The sequence below is a fragment of the Notolepis coatsorum genome (genome assembly GCF_963971535.1).
Source record: "Notolepis coatsorum genome assembly, chromosome: 1".
NCBI classification, from domain to species: Eukaryota; Metazoa; Chordata; class Actinopteri; order Aulopiformes; family Paralepididae; genus Notolepis; species Notolepis coatsorum.
Window position 1 is genome coordinate 230,241,102 of NC_140165.1, and position 18,762 is coordinate 230,259,863.

Consider the following 18,762-nt stretch of genomic DNA (forward strand, 5'->3'; position numbering starts at 1 on the left):
TCAACATCATCAGAGGATCATATGACGGGATGACAAGTAGGGTACTGCACAGAGGGGAGCCCTCAAACCCGTTCGAGATAAAGACCGGAGTGAGACAAGGCTGCCTGCTGTCCCCCTTCTTGTTCCTGCTGGCCATTGATTGGACCATGAAGAAGACAACAGAAGGAGCCAGAAACGGCATCCAGTGGACACTGATGCACCAGCTTGAAGACCTCGATTTTGCAGATGACCTAGCTCTCTTATCACACAGTCACCAGCAAATGCAACAAAAGACCAACAAACTAAAGGAAACAGCCTCAACTCTAGGAATGAAGATCAATAGGGTAAAAACCAAGATTATGAAAATCAACACAAAGTGCCAGCAAAACATTGAACTAGAGGGAGAGGCCATCGAAGAAACTAACTCCTTTACGTACCTTGGGAGCGTAGTAGATACAGCGGGTGGCACAGAAGAAGACATCAGAGTGCGAATCGGAAAAGCAAGAACGGCATACAACTTACTTGGTCGAGTATGGAGGTCTCGCGAAATAAAAACCAACACAAAGCTGAGGATCTTTAACTCCAATGTTAAATCAGTCATCCTGTATGGCTCGGAGACCTGGAAGACAACCGTAGGGCTGAATCAGAAAGTACAGTCCTTCATAAATTCCTGCCTCCGCCGCATTCTAAGAGTGAGATGGCCAAATGTCATTACAAATCTGGACCTGTGGGAGCGCACAAAACAACTACCCCCGCCAGAAGAAATAAAGAAGAGAAAGTGGATGTGGATAGGCCATACCCTGAGAAAGGAAGACACAAACATCACCCGGCAAGCCCTACGATGGAACCCACCTGGAAAGAGGAAACGCGGCAGGCCTCGAAACACCTGGCGCCGTTCTTGGGAAGGGGAAATGAAAGAGGCTGGACTGGGATGGCACAACATCGTTCGGGAGGCCAAAAACCGCGCAACATGGAAAGAAATCGTCAGTGGCCTATGCTCCGCAGGGAGTGCAAAGGCTTAAGTCACCAACATCCATGCAACAGAAAATAATTATTCTGGCAGGCGTTACAGCAGCCAAAAAGCTTATCGCTATGAGATGGAAAGAACCTGAGAAACTCACAATAATTAACTGGTCGCTGACATTGCTGGATGTTATTTATTTGGATATCTCCAAATAATGCTTGTGTGGTTGGGGTGGGACAGGCAGGTATTGAATTGTGGACTGCGGCGGCCGAGGTGGTCAAAGGCACAATCCAGCGGCGGGGTTGAGTGTTGGTCCTGGGGGATCCGGCGGTTTTGGGGAGGGGGGGGGGGGGGGGTCTTTTGGGTTGTTTGTGATGTTTTTATTTTTTACTTGGTATTTTGTTTTGTATTTATTAGTTAGGTTTTGATCTGTAAGTATTTCTTATTGTCTTGTCATTATTATTATTGTTATTATTGTAAAAAATAACCAGCCACTAGAACGGGTTCTATAGTTTTTTTTTATTGAATCGTTTATTGATTTAAATTAATAAGACATATACAATTGAACAGGTATACATATCAGCCCACCATTTACTAATAGGATTAAAAAACACAATAAAGCCATAGGCTTGTTTCCATGCGGTCCTTCATCATTGGTGTTCGTGGAGTTATGTACTGGTGTGTGGACGGAGTCTGCGGTAATGCATGGGTGAGCCTGCCACGCCAGGGAGGGGGACGACGACCACATATTGCAGACAACTTACAATCAATTGATCAACTATTCAATACTATTAATACATGCATAAGTATTGCATACAGTAGTATTCCATTTTACAAACGGAACAAAAGGAAAGACACATAATGTAATCCCTTTATCTACTCCCAGCTTCTGCTACTCATGATCCACCTCTTTATAGATGATTTAAAAGTGGAGAAGGGGCTTATGGACTTCAACTCCATTGGTAGGCTATTCCATAGTACTGCTGCTGAATACAGGAATGAGTTTTGGCCTATTACTTTTTTGCATCTTACTGGGGCGAGGTCTGTAGGGCTCCCCCTGGTTCCACAATACAATTCCAATAATGATGTAGTATAAGGAGGTAGCTTACCAATAAGGGCCTTGAAAAATTAACAAATACCATTGTTTGTTGCACCTCTCCGTCAGAGAGGACCGACCAACCCTCATAAAGGACACAGTGAGGAGTGTTGTATCTATCATTAGTGATGAATCTGAGCGAGGGTAGAGTGATAGAGTCCAGTAGGGTTGGGGGGGGGGGGGAATCGATACGTAGTAGTATCGCGATACTTTGCGTGGCGATACTGTATCGATACAGGGACGCCAAGTATCGATATTTAATTATTCATTAAAAAAGCATATTGTATATATATTTTTTATTTTATTTATTTTTTGTATAAGGAAGTTGCATTGTTCATTTCAATACCTGTAATAGTACAGTAGTCCACACACACACACACACACACACACACACACACACACACACACACATGTGCATTCAGTTAAGTTGGAATATGACTGTAATACAAACAGTTCAGTTTGTCAGGTACATGCAACACAGATTACAGTGTTTACATCCGTCTGCTTGAGAAAATACCATGTTCTGCAATAAAATGAAGAGATGAACAAACTGAACTTTATTTGATTAGATAAAACATGTTGACAAAGTTTTACTTTGCAGTTGAAAAAAGGTAATAAATAGCAATATATCGCAATATTAGTATCGCAATACTATCGTATCGTGACTCAAGTATCGTGATAGTATCGTATCGTGAGGCCTCTGGTGATTCCCACCCCTAGAGTCCAGGGATTTAAGCGTTGAGGTCGCAGCATGTCTATAGATTACATTACATCACCATAGTCCAAGACTGATACTTGAACCCTCTCTCTCTCTCTCTCTAGGTGTGAATACCTCTTCAACTTTGACAACACATTTGAGATCCATGACGACGTGGAGATCCTGAAGCGGATGGGCATGTCGCTGGGCTTGGAGAACGGGAAGTGCAGCCCTGAGGATCTCCGACTTGCCAAATCTCTCCTTCCCAAATCTCTGGAGACCTACGTAACAGGTGAGGCTGAGCGGGGGATGGAACTGACTGGTGAGATGAGGGGGATGGAACTGACTGGTGAGAGGAGGGGGATGGAACTGACTGGTGAGAGGAGGGGGATGGAACTGACTGGTGAGAGGAGGGGGATGGAACTGACTGGTGAGATGAGGGGGATGGAACTGACTGGTGAGAGGAGGGGGATGGAACTGACTGGTGAGAGGAGGGGGATGGAACTGACTGGTGAGATGAGGGGGATCTGATTGGTTTAGCTCCGAAGGGCTCTGGGATAGAAATATCCGCCTTGTACATATATATTCTCTCTGCTTCGAAGTGGTTATGCTTTGGCCCTCTTTCGAAGTGGGTTATGCTTAGAGTTTGGAATCAGGGCTGGTGGTCCATCGCCCTGCTCTAAAGATAAACTCTAAGTGGGCGGCTACGTGGCGTAGTGGGCAAGGCGCTCGCCACGAATGACGGAGACGCTGGGCTTGCCTGTTCGAGCCCAGCGCTCCACATTGCTTTCAGTTTAGCTGGTCGTTCATACTAATACACATTGGCCGTATTAGGGGGTGGGAAACTGATGGGTGGGGATCGGGCGTTGTGGACAGCGACTCCTACAGGTCGGTTGGTGCGCCTGCGCAGTAGAATCAGGAAGTGTCGGGGGCAGCGTGAGCCTCCCACGCGTTACTCCTCGCCACTGAGAGATCGAGCTGTGCAGGTGAAAAGATGCGACTGCTGTTACCTCAAGTACCGGAGGGAACTTGTGCTATGTATGACTTAGTCCACATTGCAGCCGGCTTGTGGGAGGCAAGAAACAGCGTTTGTGACAGGGGAGGGTTGAATTGGATGATACGAAATTGGGATGGGAGAAAATATAGAAAAATGGGAGAAAAAGTGGATAAAAAAAAAAGATAAACTCTAAGCATAACCCACTTCGAAAGAGGGCCAACGCATAACCACTTCGAAGCAGAGAATATATATGTACAAGGCGGAAGAGCCCTTCAGAACTAAACCAATCAGAGAGGCTCTTCGCTGTACGCGGGCTAGCCAATCGGAGAGCGGCTACGAAAAAATATCACAGGGATGAAACTGACTGGTGAGAGGAGGGGGATGGAACTGACTGGTGAGATGAGGGGGATGGAACTGACTGGTGAGAGGAGGGGGATGGAACTGACTGGTGAGAGGAGGGGGATGGAACTGACTGGTGAGAGGAGGGGGATGGAACTGACTGGTGTATTGTATTGTACTGTACTTGTATTTTTCCATACAGTATATATATGATATGTGGTTTTTATAGAAACAATTATAATTAATAATAATAATACATAAATATATATATATGTGTGTGTGTGTGTATATATTTGTTTTTTGTATCTGTATCAAAGGCATGGTATCTGCATTGGTATCAAACCTCTTCAAATGACTTGACAGTAGATGGTGTACATCAAATATATTGTTCTTGTTCAGAAATCTTGCATATAATTTGCCTTTTTATTGTAACAGACGGCTGATATTACCCCTTGTGCAGGGAACAAAATAACTGGGCGCCCATCGCCAAATGCGTGTAGATTTACCATCTGGCGTCTAAAAATAATAGTCTGCCCGCCAGCTGGCGTGTAATTCATATCGATACTCTTATTTTGAAAATCCTGTGCGGGTCTCATTGCCCCCCCAAGCGCAGCTCCAGTCATAATATCTGGGCTCCGGCAGCTAGCAACGTTCAGGTTAATATGATACTCTTATTTTGAAAACCCTCTAGCAACTCCGCGAGTCATATGATATCTGCCCAGTCCGTGTTGTTTCTTGAAAACAGAGCAGCCTTGTAAACAGAGCAGCGTTAACACAGCAGTGAGCCTACAGACGCGAAATAAGTCTGTGATGTTTTTTCTTCTCACAACGAGTCCAATGCAGCTACATGCTTTGCACCGTCGCCATTCCTTTATGCCCACATCGCCCGAAATTAACGTTTATGTACCAATCACTACAACGTTAACGTCAGCTAACAAGCTAATCCTGATGATCAGACGAGGCAGAGCCACAGTAAACAGCACTGAGGAAAGGGAAATGGGGGGGGGGGGGGGCACTCTCCCCTTCCCTGTGTGTGTGTGTGTGTGCGTGCGTTTGGAAAGACGACGGAGTCACTAGTCAGGACTCAGGACAGGAGTATATTATAGTAAACTGAGGATTACTGAGGATGGACAGATAATGTTGATATTCAAATATAAAATGTAGTGTCTGGTTAGGTGCGAGGGATAATGGAGGTACTTCCCAAGGTGGGGTCCGGGAGGGGGGGGTTCGAGCTGGAGCATATGTGTGTAGGCTTTTAGATAACCGGTATTAGGGGTATATCTTATATAAGACAATTAACTAAAATGTGATTTCATTGGATGTGCTCTGACAATTAATGCTTGTATATCTTATCGTGTGTTGTCATGTTTGTTTATGTGTTTGTTTAAAAAATAATAAAAAAATTAAATACAAATATAAAATGTTTTGAGAGGAGTGGAAGTTTGAAGACAGACTACAATATGATGCGGGGGTGGTGAGTTGATCAATACAGACCATAGTAGATCCCCACGTGGGGTGTCATTGGAAAGCCACACTCATTGGCTACAACCCTGTCCAAATATTTTAGAGATCGCCAAATGATTGACTGAGCTAGATCCCCGGGAGTCGGGGGTGGTAATGTGTACTTTGGCGCACGCCTCACATATCGGCATGTAACTCGAGAACCGCTGAATCGACAGGCAACAAATATGGCTTTAATTATATATATATTAAAAGAAATGCACACCGAGCCGCTAGAGGTCAGCAAAGTGGCGCGTCGCGAATCGTCCTCAAGAGGGCCCACATGGATGTTAATGTTGCATTTCTTTTTCAAATGTAGCCAAGAGTAAAGACCGTAACCCTATCAAAACAGCTGTCAACGTGTATATTTTTATTTTTACCGATGTTTTGAAGTTTTACCGAAAATAAGAATTTATCAGAAAAATGCTAATTATATCTCTTGTATCTAAATTAAATGACTAAATCCAGATTTAACACTGCCATTGGAAAGAGGAGCTGTTTCCCTATTCATATATGTATGATTAGGCCACAATAAGGTCAAGTTCAAGGTCAAATATGAATTTATAATTAAGATTTATTATAATTTATTACTGTATCTACAAATCCTTCTGTTTAATCATCTTCCCTTTATTCATTTGCTTAGATTTTCTGTACACTTGATCTCAAGAAGGTGCTGAATGAGCTCAGTGATCAAGCTCGGTTCCAGCACAATTGTAACATGGTGTTATTCACCGGCACAGATGCAAAAAAAATCATAATTTATATTCTCCTTTTTTTCCATTACAATTTACTCAAGCCTAGTAACGGACACAATATTTCTGACACTGGGAATACATACCCCCATGTCCCTATATGTTCCTAGATACCAATAACATGCAAATTGACCCTGTAGAAGTTGAGCAATCTTCCATTTACTTAGGCATGTACCTTTAGGCGAAATTTCTGAAAATAGGGCTACAGCTTAACGGGTTAATTGACTCTCTCCCCTCCTGTTTTCTCCTCAGGCATGGCTACAGGCTCCTCCCAGACCTCCCTCAGTCACACCACGTAGGTTATGGCCTGTTTTCTTTCAGCAACTACTCACTGCAGTACCTAGAAACTACAATTCACTATAGTCAATGTCTCACATACCAAGGAAACTATAAAATAAGGAAGGGTGAGGGTCATCACGTCACTGTGTATAGCGCATGAAAGCACATGTTGGTGCCATGTGTGGAAACGTTTCCAGTTCGGCCGACATCGGATTGAAAGGGATCAGCCATCTCCTTGTTTATGTCATTTGAACAGGTTTATTACCTTGGATGTCAGAATCATCGGCAATCTCTTGCCTTGTTAACTAGCTAACGTTTGATATATTGATATATTTCCTCAGATAGCTTGTATATTAGGGATTTAATAAAGGCTTCAATAGAACTGGCACCAAGCAGAGCATAGAACGCCGGTATTCTGACATGATGACATCTTTTATAGCTTCCTCGTCACATACCAGGGTATATACAGCTCTCGGAGCTAATTATGTGAACGGGATTGTTGGCTTCCTCTCGGCATGTGTGCTCTAATGTAGGTTGTTGAGACACAAAGTTGTCAGATGAGATTAAATATCACACAGGTCTAAGTGTGTGGATATGTCTGTCTATGCGAGCGCTGCTGACTTCCTGAGTGATGAGTCATGATGTATGGCCGCTGAGGCTGCTGACTGACTGGGCTTCCTCATAGGACGCTGTCTGCATTCACTGGGTTCAGCACAAAGCTAGGTGTTCAGGGAGGTCGCAAAAGAGCAAAATAGGCTGATTTTGATCAATTCTGGTTCATTGCTCAGATCCGATTTTTCTGCAAATGGAACAAAGCGTTCATAAGTAACACAGCTTTCTGTTTACCTGGCATTTCTTCCAGAAATTCGGTTTGTTTGTCTAAATTATTTATTTGAAGACGTTGGTCTTTAGATGCAACACAGCAAGTTTAGTGAGAATGAGGTGAACAACCCAGGGGGAGTATATAATTGTGTATATATATATATATATATATATATATATACCGTATATATATAATAATATTAATTCCACAATCTGCTGTTTTTGATCTGTTCAGTTCTCCGTCAAGCGGCCACAACGGGACGCGGAGCTCCAGCCACAGCAGCACCGTCCAATCCCACGCCTTCGAGTCTCGAGGCCACACCCCCAGCTCCCTGAAAGAGGAAGACGAGGACAACGAGGACGACGAGCCTTCCTCCCCGGAATGATTGACGGCCTCATTGATCTCATGTTGTTGTTGTACCTTCAGATTCTGACCTGGCGGTGATGTCACTCTGCTCTCCCTCCCCGCCGTCTGCTCCTCTGTTCACAGGGAGACAGTGTTAGTCCTCAGGATTAGGCTCCATACAGGAAATAAGCTGCCGTTCAGGTTCATCATTAGTGTGCTCAGAGTTTCTCACCCCGAGGGGAGGATGGTGTCGTCGCGACGATGGACCGCTGGACCGCTTCCATGCACATTGATATTCTGATTCTATTCTAATATTCTTCTATTCTATTCTGGTATTATTCTATTCTATTGTGATATTCTTCGGGATTCTCGTTCATGTAAACGATGCCATATCCTGTTGACAATATGTGGGAGAAGCTCATATCCTGACTATGAGAAAAGCCTGAATGTGGTTGCTGGGATGAATTGACCTACATCATCTCAAACCCCGCCCTCATTTATTTGCCCTCCAATCGCCAACAGTTGTGGTTGGTAGGATCAAGGAAAGAGGGGCGGGATTTGAGATGGGTCGATACCGATATTAGTCTGTGTGTTTTAACATCTCAACACCATATCCTGGTCACTGTTGTGCTGGTCCAGTTTCCATGGTGGTACCGGCAATATTCCTTTTTACACATGTATACAGAGATACTGGTATTTGGAATATGAAAATGCATATTAAACATCTTATCCCGTTATACGTTTGCACTGCAAGCCTTAGTGCTCAATTCTGATTTATTGCTCAGATCAGATTTATTTTGTTAAGCTGTTCACATTATTAAAAAAAATTGGCCGATATCAGATTCCAGCTGGTCACGCTCCTGAACTGACCCGCATGCACTTAATGAACAATAAAGAAGATGGACGTAAAGGAATTGTCAATTTAGAGTGATGTGAAAGTCGCATGACTGAGGTCACATTGCAAAAAAGCTGACTTGTATCTGATTTAAGACCACACATGAAAGTCGAATCAAAATTGTAAAGATCAGATTCCATGTGATTTGTGCTGTTCACACTGTTGTGAAATCAGATTTGCGCCACTTTTGTCTGCAGTGTGAACATAGCCTAAGACCCCAACAGAGATGGCAGTATCTGTAACATTAATATCCCTGTAGACGCACCTCTGACTTTTCAACAGAGATGGCAGCAGCCATGATATTAATATCCCTGTAGACGCACCTCTGACTTTTCAACAGAGATGGCAGCAGCCATGATATTAATATCCCTGTAGATGCACCTCTGTGACTTTTCAACAGCGTGTTTCAGGCTCTAGTAACGACACCATCCTCTCATTATTGTTGCTCAGAAATCAGAAACTCCCTGTTTCTCAGTTGTCTTGAATGCTGTGTAAGATAATGATGCTATGTTTCAGATGTATGATAATTATGTTTCAGATGTCATTTCCTTCCCCTCCTTATCTCCCCCTGTGTAGTTGTTTTATGATGTCATAGCCTGGCCCAGATCTAATCCTTTCTTTCATTCTGTGTGTAACTTGCTGAAAAAGTAGAAGCCATCGAAAATGAAAGAAAACTCCACTCACTCCATTTGGGCCTCGCTCCTGTACCCCTCCTCCTATACGGTTTCAGATCGACACTCACATCTGAAGTCGATGCTTTATGCATACGAGACCAGGAGTTGTGCCACTCAACGTTCAAAATGGGTCAATCGACTCATCTCAAACCCCGCCCTCTTTTCTTGATTCTCCAATCACAACTTTGTTGCTTTCCTCTTGACAAACTTAGACTTAAAGAGGGTGGAGTTTGCGATAGGTCCACTATAGCTTTGGAGAGAACGAGCAACAAACCTGCTCTTGGGTGCAGAATCCCGCCCCCCCCCCCCCCCCTCTCTCATCATTAAAGACATGTTCATATTTATTTTTATTTTCCATTGCTCCATTACTACATATACAGTGATATATTGTGTGTTTGTGTATGCTACTGTTTATCCATATGTTCCTCATTTAAAGCAAAGTTGATTTGATTGGATCTGGTGTTTTTTTTGTTTGTTTTTTTTGTTCCGGTGAAAGTTGAGGCTTAATTCAAACTCACGTTTTGTCACTATAAAGCAGAATTTCTAGACTTCTTTGTGACGACACTTTTTGTAAAGACTATTTTTAATGTAATGTATGGTGCTTTGCATATTACACAGTTTGCTCTTGTCCATTTACAACTACCCTATGTGGACACTTGTCAACCTCTAACACCTGTATTCCTACTAATCACAACTCCCATCTGTGTGTCGTCCTCAGTAAGCACTCAGTTTTTGTCTTCAGGATGCAAAATGGCTAAAGTGAAACCTAGGGCTGTTCGTAGTTAGCTAATAGTCGTAGAATTTCGTAGACTAATTGGTTCCATAATTGAATCAACAAATCTGTAAAATTGTGCTTCATGCATGCAATTTAAATGTAGTGCTTTACGGAGATATGCTTACAATCTCTTCAGGAAATAACTCGTTCAGCATGGAGAAGAAGAAAAAAACATTAAAACAAGGACTAATCGATTGACATAGTCTTGATCGACTAAGACTGATTGCCGAAGAGGGGACAGTCCTGTATTTGTGGTTAGGAAGGGTGCATGATAGAAGGTTTTTTTTGCTCATTAATGCCTTTTTAATATGATGGTGTCTAGATCCCATAGCCCAGAAGGACATTCGTGAATTTATTTAAAATGTATAGGTATAGGAAATGGTTATGGTAAAGGGCAGATTCATAAACAACATTTTAGGTGAAAATTATAACCATTTACAGCTAGGCCAAAAAGTGACGATTCCCATGAAAATGTCCTTCCGGGCAACAGGATCAAGACACTACTTTTTAATAGCCTCAAAACAAAGAGGATTGGCTGAGGCCGTCATCGTTGGCACACTGCCCATGTAATCGAGAGCTGTAGGTAGTTTTGGTCTTTTGCAGTTTTCCGTGGCAGCCATGTTGGCTCCATAATTCTTCTCCAAGGGCAACATGTTATTCTTTGCCTGCTGGATTCTACAATTGTGGGCATCTCGCCATAGCGACGTTAGTTGTTACAGATTTGCAGCCAACAGCTTGCTAGTTCTAAAGAAGCCAAGCCCATAGTGGAACACTGCGTAGCTCTAGAGACATGGCAGCAACATGGCCTCCATAGTGTAACTTGGGCCTAGCTCTCTCTGTAGACGAGTCTAATGAGAAGGGCTGAGTTGGTTGAAGTTCCTTTTAAAAACAGCTGAGTTTGTCGGTTGCTTCTCAGCCTCGGGAGCTCTGTGTACTCTGTCAGTGGACTGTGAGGTTGCAGATACAACTGTGTAAATATACATAAATAAACATATAATTTTGGTTACATCTCTTGTAATGCTTGTTACACCTGTACGTCTTGTCATCAAACATGTAAGTGGTGTTTCTTTGTTAAAATAAGTGTTAAATAGCTCTACATTCTGACAGCCATCACTGATATAGAGTGTTTGGTCAGTAACATGGGTCTCCCAGTCCCTCCGCTCTGCAGTAAACATTGGATTCTGGTATCCCTTCCCACTTTATCCAATCAGGAGAGAGAACCCTAGATGTTATTACTTATTTCAAGATATCCCGCCAAGCCAAAGTTTACTACACTGGTAGATTATTTAACTTGTTTCAAGGACACATTTGCCTAAAGCTAGTTTTTATTTCAGACCATTTTGCAGTGTGGAGTTCTCTCCTGATTGGATAAAGTGAGAATGAGATACCAGAACATGTATTATCGGTTTGCTGCAGAGTGGAGGAACTGGGAGACCCATGTTACTGACCAAACACTATATCAGTGGTGACTGTCGGAATGTAGAGCTGTTATTTTAACATGTAGACTTATTTTAACAAATAAAAAATAAAACTTACAGCACATTTTTATTTTTTTTATCCACTTTTTCTCCCATTTTCTATATTTTCTTCCATCCCAATTTCGTATCCAATTCAACCCTCCCCTGTCATGAACGCTGTTTCTTGCCTCCCACAAGCCGGCTGCAATGTGGACTAAGTCATACATAGCACAAGTCCCCTCCGGTACTTGAGGTAACAGCAGTCTCATCTTTTCACCTGCGCAGCTCGATTTCTCAGTGGCGAGGAGTAACGCGTGGGAGGCTCACGCTGCCCCCGACACTTCCTGATTCTACTGCGCAGGCGCACCAACCGACCTGTAGGAGTCGCTGTCCACAACGCCCGATCCCCACCCATCAGTTTCCCACCCCCTAATACGGCCAATGTGTATTAGTATGAACGACCAGCTAAACTGAAAGCAATGTGGAGCGCTGGGCTCGAACAGGCAAGCCCAGCGTCTCCGGCATTCGTGGCGAGCGCCTTGCCCACTACGCCACGTAGCCGCCCAACTTACAGCACCTTTAAGGATTTTGGACACTGCTGCTAATATTATCTCTGTGTCTGGGGGGATATACTGGCAGAAATACATTGAAAATAGATTATTTGCATATAGCCTACCAAAATGAACACATTTGCACATAAAATGTAATTGGGTCAATATCGCTGTACGGTGCCTTTTGGTGTCCTGTACATAAATAATTAATTTGCCATAACAATTTAACAAATATGAAAGGGTTTGGTATATTGGGCTAAGTCTTTATATTAATTTAAAAAAGCATTACCTGGCTCTTTAAATACATTTTCCAGATTTGTTTTTGTTTTGTATAAGAGGATACATGCTGTTTTGCTATGTCCCATGCACTGCTCATTAAATTTCAATGTGTGTAAAATATAGTCAAATAAAAACAAATAACATTTTTCATAATATTATTTTGTTAAATAAGATATTACTCAACTTAAGTGTATTATCTTATTTAACTAAATAAATATTTATAAAAAAAGAAGAGTTTGTGTGTGTCCCGATTGACCCTGTCATATTGGGGAATCCGCCCCTTTAAGAAAAGGCCATCCGCTCTAGTGACATCGAAACGACAGTTCTGTATCATAGTCGGTTCCGCTCGGCGTCACTCATGCACTGTCCTCGCACACGTGCACGCGCACTGAATAAAGACCACAATGTACCTTTAATCCCAATATTTGTCTGACCACACCCCTATCAGCTCACCTACATAAGCAGGTGTGTGGTCACCTGCTCTCCTCCTTTCTCGCTTTCACCACAAGGAAGTGCCTCGGTAGATCCCCACTTGACGTGATGTGATGGTAGGAGAAGAGTTGGAAAACAAGCGATACGTTGACATCATATCTTTATTTTCTCTCTCACTATATTCGAGAAAATACGGCGATATTGTCTTCGTACTGGAGTGTCTGGAAGATGATGATCATTCTAAAAATCCTCCACCGGTTTTCGTATTGGGAGTTCGCGCCGCTACATGCCTTCCAACTGCAGTCCTTGCTGTGTGCTGGTTGCGGTAAAGGTACAGCTGGACTGTAGGACGCGCCGCTGTTGTGAGAAGCGGTGGGTTCCAGGTTTGGTGAGTAATGTTTTTGCTGGCGAGCTCCACTTGTCTGTTAGTGCTATGGGGGCTAGTTGACAATGTTTATGAAAACCGGCCCCAGACTAGGGTCCTTTGTTCAGCCTCTTAGGCGACGGAAGACCTTGGTCTGAAGCCCATTATAGTTAACTAGTGGGCCACGACCAATAACACTGGTGATCCCTGTGTTTTCTGGACGAGTGGATGTTTCTCTGTCACCGTGAGGCCCCTTCTTTCATATACAAATGAGAGTATTCCCTCACGATGAAATATGGGCATGGATGTTCGTTAGCGGAAGATCTGTGTTCAAGTCAGCTACAGGCCAGTTGGGTATTGTGCTGGCTCCGTCGGGTGTTGGTAAAATCACCGTTGTAAAACTGTGTTAACATCTTGTTTCTCTTTTCTCTTAAAAAGTGAGGAGGGTTTCAGAACGGCGGCCTGTCTGAGTGATTGTTATATCATTGTGTACAAGTTCAGGTGATAGCTGCTTAGCTTACGTGCTAGTGGTGGCCTACTGTTAGCCAGTCAGCTGTTAGCTGCGGCGCTAGCCTGTTGTGATCACTAGGCTAGGAAACGTTAGCTTGCGTGCTAGTTGTGGCCTACCTAGGCTAGGCTAGGAAACGTTAGCTTGCTGCTATCGGCCGAGGGCGGCCGTTAGCTTAATGCTACACTGTTGAACGTGCTTTGATTATAACATGTTTTAAACACTCTTGACTACGACGTCATCTTTGACAGAGGATGTTCGTCGAACCTGCCCTGAGCCAGGACGGCAAGGACTGCGTCAACAAGGGGGACCGTAGCGGCGGGATGGAGCGGCGACGCTGCCCAGGTCGACAACACAGAACGGCTGTGTTTACTACGGTGCCTTGTTAGAGACTGCAGTTTCGCTTGATCTGCGCTCAAGGTAGGCAAGGTTCTGACCAGGCCTTGAGCACTTCTTCTTGCTTTCCCTTCTAAATGTTTTGTAAATAACGATGTTTTCCAAAACGAGTGTTGCTGCACTACATTTAGGATACGATGCAAGTTATGTGTGAATTGTCTTGTCACTGGCATTAGCTTCTCCATGCAAATAGGGTTGTTTATTACAGATGTGAAAATGATCTGGTTTGTTGTGTTGAGAAACATCATGTGTGTTTATGTACCGTGTACTCACAACTAAGGGGGTTAACTAACCTATAAAGCTATGCTTAGTGACATATGAGTAAAGAATGATTATTTTCTCAGCCTGTAATGACAATGAACAGTGTGTTCACATATTAACAGGTTTTCCTGTTTTAACTGGCCGTATTAAGGGTAAAGTAGGAGGGTTGTGTTTTCCCCCCGGTTCCCTGGGGACTTCTTCATCCTCCTCTCAGACATGTTGTTACACTACATTGTGTCACTGTGTGGTAGGGATACGATGTAACCCTTAGCTTGATTGCTGAGGTTGTGCTAAAAACTGCTTGAGAAACTTTATTTTCCTAAAAGAGAAAATTGTTTGGTCGCTTTTCGTGTGTGCTTAGCAAGGCCTGTGGCCGATACTAATCGAGAATTATGTATTCTCTCATTATGGAAAACGGCGTTCCTCTGTAGAGTGTTTTTGCCATTTTTTGTAGGTGATGATGGGTTGTGTGTGTCATGTGACCTACAACTGGGTTGGGCTGGCCACAGAAGCACATGTGTAAGTTTGGTACCGGGGCTCTTGGAGAGCCCTCTCTAGTCTGTGTTTTTTCCTTAGTAAAAATCAGATAGCAGGTTAGCACATGCGCTGTGTGAAGCTGTTAGACGCTTCATGGAGCTGACTATGACTGTGTCATACTTAGGGATGGGTACCTACATTTGAACCGATACCGGTACCGGTACCTGTGAATCGATACCGGTACCCAACGGTACCTTTTTTCGGTACTTTAGTCTCAAGAAATTTTATTTACCTACATCAGTCTTAAAAAAAAAATCCAAACTTCAAATAACTACAATTTCGACAGTTTTCGGCTTGTCATTGCTCCGACTGCTTTGTTGTTGAATCAAGTCAAATCCTAGGTAAGCATATATTGTGCGTGTGAACGTTGACATGAAAAGAAAAAAGTTAAAAAAAAAGAATAATAAAAAAAAGATTTTTTTTTTTTTTTTTTTTTTTGGTTTCTCACTTGATTCGATACTCGGTAGTACCGACATGTTTCGGTTCGGTGCCTCAAAAGTACAGAATTCGGTACCCATCCCTAGTCATACTCTCTTTTTGTCATTACATCGTATCATGGGTGTGGGGTCGTAAAGGGGTGAACTGGTAACCTTTCCTCCCCCTTTTTTCTGTTGGTCAGGGGTAAACCCACCTGTCCTTCAAGGTTCCTGTCACGTTGCGGTTCGGCACGTTACAGGGTGAGGGGGGGGGGGGGGGTTTCCTGGTCCCACGCCCTGGAATATTGGGCGTGTGCACCGCAGAAATTCCCCCGCCATAGAGTATGTCACTGTGCGCGTCTCTGTTGGTAGGACTTCCGTGTGCTGTTCAGGTCCATATGATGGATCTGTTTTGGGGGGTGGTCAGGGCTCGTCCTCACGAAGCTCCTATTCGGGCCCTTCTGTGAGTTGGGACTCTCCTTCCATGTGAGGGAGCCTCCTCAGAGTACAGAGCCTCCTCCTCAGATTGATAAGGTGAGTGGAAACTCAAGAAGGAGTCCTACTCTATTTGTGTGTATTCGATTCAATTCGATTATTGAGTGTGTATGGGTTCAGTGCCTCCTCCCCGGAGAGCCCTAGAACCAAACTTTTCCATGGCTCAAGGTGCAATATATTCTTTTCAATCTGTACAGCTCGCGTGGGAAGTCTCTCTGGGGATTTCCGTCTCCTCTCTATGGGAGGGTGGTGGAATGTAAAAATGTAAACAATTTTTACCCCCGGCTGTGTAGACTGGGATACATACTGTTGGTGCTTCCTTCTTTTCTTTTAAAAAAAGTTGGAGTTAGGAAGTATCACACCCCTCTTGTCGTTCCCCTGGGCGCCTTGGGGATTCAATGACAGGTCTAAATAGCCTGTTCATTGATGTGGTTGTGTCCCGACGCACGCATAGTGCTAGCTCTGGGTGTTCTATAATCAGGCGACTGACTGGCACGCCTTGGTTGCTTGGGGTTAAAACGGCGTTTTTATAAAGCAACTGGGATGGAGGTTTTTCCTCTTCCGACGACCTGTTTTGGTTGTCGACGGATTCTCGTTCATATCTGGGGGATGATGACGGAATGGATCTGAACATATGTAGAGGGGTCTCACGCCCTGGGGGTGGGCCACCGGGCGCGGTTCGCCCCGAACGTCTGGGTGGCGCCTTCTTTTCATGTTTAAGATCAACACGCATATCTGCCCCTTCTCCTGGAGTAGGCATGTCGGCGTGGTTAGGGCACGGGACTGGTTCTGGTCACGCTGGTCCGGATCAGTTGAACCCGTTGTCCGCCGGGGATGCAGATCTGCTGTTCTGGTACCCTGAGGGACTTGGGCTTTTTTCAGGGGAAAATGCCAGGTCGGTCCGGGTGTCACAGGGTTAAGCGCTATGGAGACCCTGGTTGGGTAAATTTTTTACTCAGCACTGTCGTAATGGCTTACGGCCTTGCCAACCTGTACACGCTTGATCTCGTCAGATCTCGGCCGCTACGCAGGTTGGTCCTGGTTAGTACTTGGTTGGGAGACCGCCTGGGAATACCAAGTACGGTGTGCTTGGGGCTGGTTCTCCATTCTTTTCGCTCCTCTCTCACGCATGGCGAAGAGGGGCCTGTTGGGGTGGTCTTTGACCTCCTCTGGTGACCCTGTGCTTCCCGTATCGCCGGGCCCGGTCCGAAGTAATGTTTCGTCGACCCGTAGGCCTGGGTTAACCCTTTTTTGGAAACTGAAACACTTGTACTGCGGTATAGCCGGTGTATACCCGCAGGTGTGTTTTGGAGTTTTTTCTTGAGGGGTTATAGGAACAACCACCGCATTGGGTAACACCAAGGTGGTTGATTCCCTGGTGTGTTGGAGCAGTGTCAACTCCCGGGTTACCCGGCTGAGGGTGCCCCTGCACGTTCATGACGTCTGCCAATCGTGTCAGCCTTCTCTGCCTCAACCCCTCTGGGTGGGTTTTTTTTAAATGGAGGCTTGGTCATGCAACAACGCCAGCATATGCCCCTTCCGCCGGGGCGGCTGTGTTCAGCTGTCCCCTCTGGCGCCTGTCTCGTCCGCAGTCTCCAGGCTCGGGTTAACAGCCTGTTGCCTGGTTTTTCCCCGGTGCGCTGCCTGCTTCCGTTGGTTAACCTTTTTTGTGTGCTTACGGCCATGCTGACTGCCTGTTCTGCAGGGTCAGTGTGCCAGGCGGTGGACTATTGGGGGGACAGGGCCCGCTCGGCTGAGGGGCCTTTGTCCGAATACGCTGGCGATGTGGGGGGCGGGGTCACTAAGTGCCCACCTGGTGGGGTCTTGATGCTGGCATCATGGACTTCTCCGGGTCCCCGTTCCAGGCGGTCCAGTCCCTTTGGTGGGTCTGGGCCTTCCTTCGCGCTCCGCTGCTACGGCCTTGCCACGGGTTGGGTTTGCCCTTGACCCCGTGATTCTGGGGGCAGTAACGAGGTTGTTCCCTCCGTTCGTTCCCGGGTGGCATGCGGGTTGTGCGTGTGTGTAGTCGTGGGGTCAGGCCACGGTCTGCTCACCCTGTGCGTTGAGTTGCTTGAGTGCCTCTTCGCACGGTCGGGTCCGTCTCCCTCCCGGGAAACCTCCAATAGGGGGGGTGCCCTCCATTAGGGGGGGTCGGGGGGGCTCGGCCCTCCCTGTTCTGATGGTTGTGGGGGGCCTTCAGCGGGGTGTATTTGTCGGCCGGTGGCTCCGCTCTGCCTCCCTATGTGCATGAGTGACGGCGAGCGGAACCGACTATGATACAGAACGTTAGGTTATGACTATAACCAAGTTCTGTTAATAGTGGTGACGCTCGGCGTCCGACGCCGCTGCAGCCCTTGATCTCACCTTGTGGTGAAAGCTTGGGAAGGAGGAGAGCAGGTGACCACACACCTGCTTATGTAGGTGAGCTGATAGGGGTGTGGTCAGACAAATATTGGGATTAAAGGTACATTGTGGTCTTTATTCAGTGCGCGTGCACGTGTGCGACGACAGTGCATGAGTGACGCCGAGCGTCACCACTATTAACAGAACTTGGTTATCGTCATAACCTAACGTTTTTTCCTCTCTTCAGTGGTGGGAAATTCAACAGCTGAGGTGAGTGAGTAGCTGACATTTTCTTTGTATAAGTTTGCTTACTTGCTCTGCCCAAGCTTAACATGTCCACCCTGTCAGCATAAAATATGCTGGAAGTTATTAGAATATAATATTTTCAAAATATCGCTGCTGTCGGGACAAAACCTCATAACTCCAAAAACCCAACTTTTCAGCAGATGAAAAAAACTAACACAGATTTGAGGGTGAATAGAGTTAAGAGGTTTAGACAGATGATCGGTTTAATGCTTTCCCATTGTTTAAACTTTGTAAAACCCACACACACATATGGAGGATGATCTACGGAGTTGATTTATATAATAAAAAAAAATTCAAAAAAT

At 44.9% G+C, this 18,762-nt stretch overlaps 1 protein-coding gene across 3 annotated transcripts in view; it reads left to right on the top strand.

Annotated features, from left to right (window-relative positions):
* tfdp2 (transcription factor Dp-2) overlaps positions 1-11,030 on the top strand; it is a 129,711-nt gene extending 118,681 nt beyond the window's left edge. For all 3 annotated transcript variants that reach the window (XM_084321761.1, XM_084321762.1, XM_084321763.1), the window contains 3 exons: positions 2,862-3,028; positions 6,577-6,619; positions 7,661-11,030. In XM_084321761.1, coding sequence (XP_084177887.1) covers positions 2,862-3,028; positions 6,577-6,619; positions 7,661-7,811 — 361 coding nt within the window. In that variant the 3' untranslated portion in view covers positions 7,812-11,030. The remainder of the gene's footprint in view (positions 1-2,861; positions 3,029-6,576; positions 6,620-7,660) is intronic.
* The last annotated feature ends 7,732 nt before the right edge of the window (positions 11,031-18,762 follow it).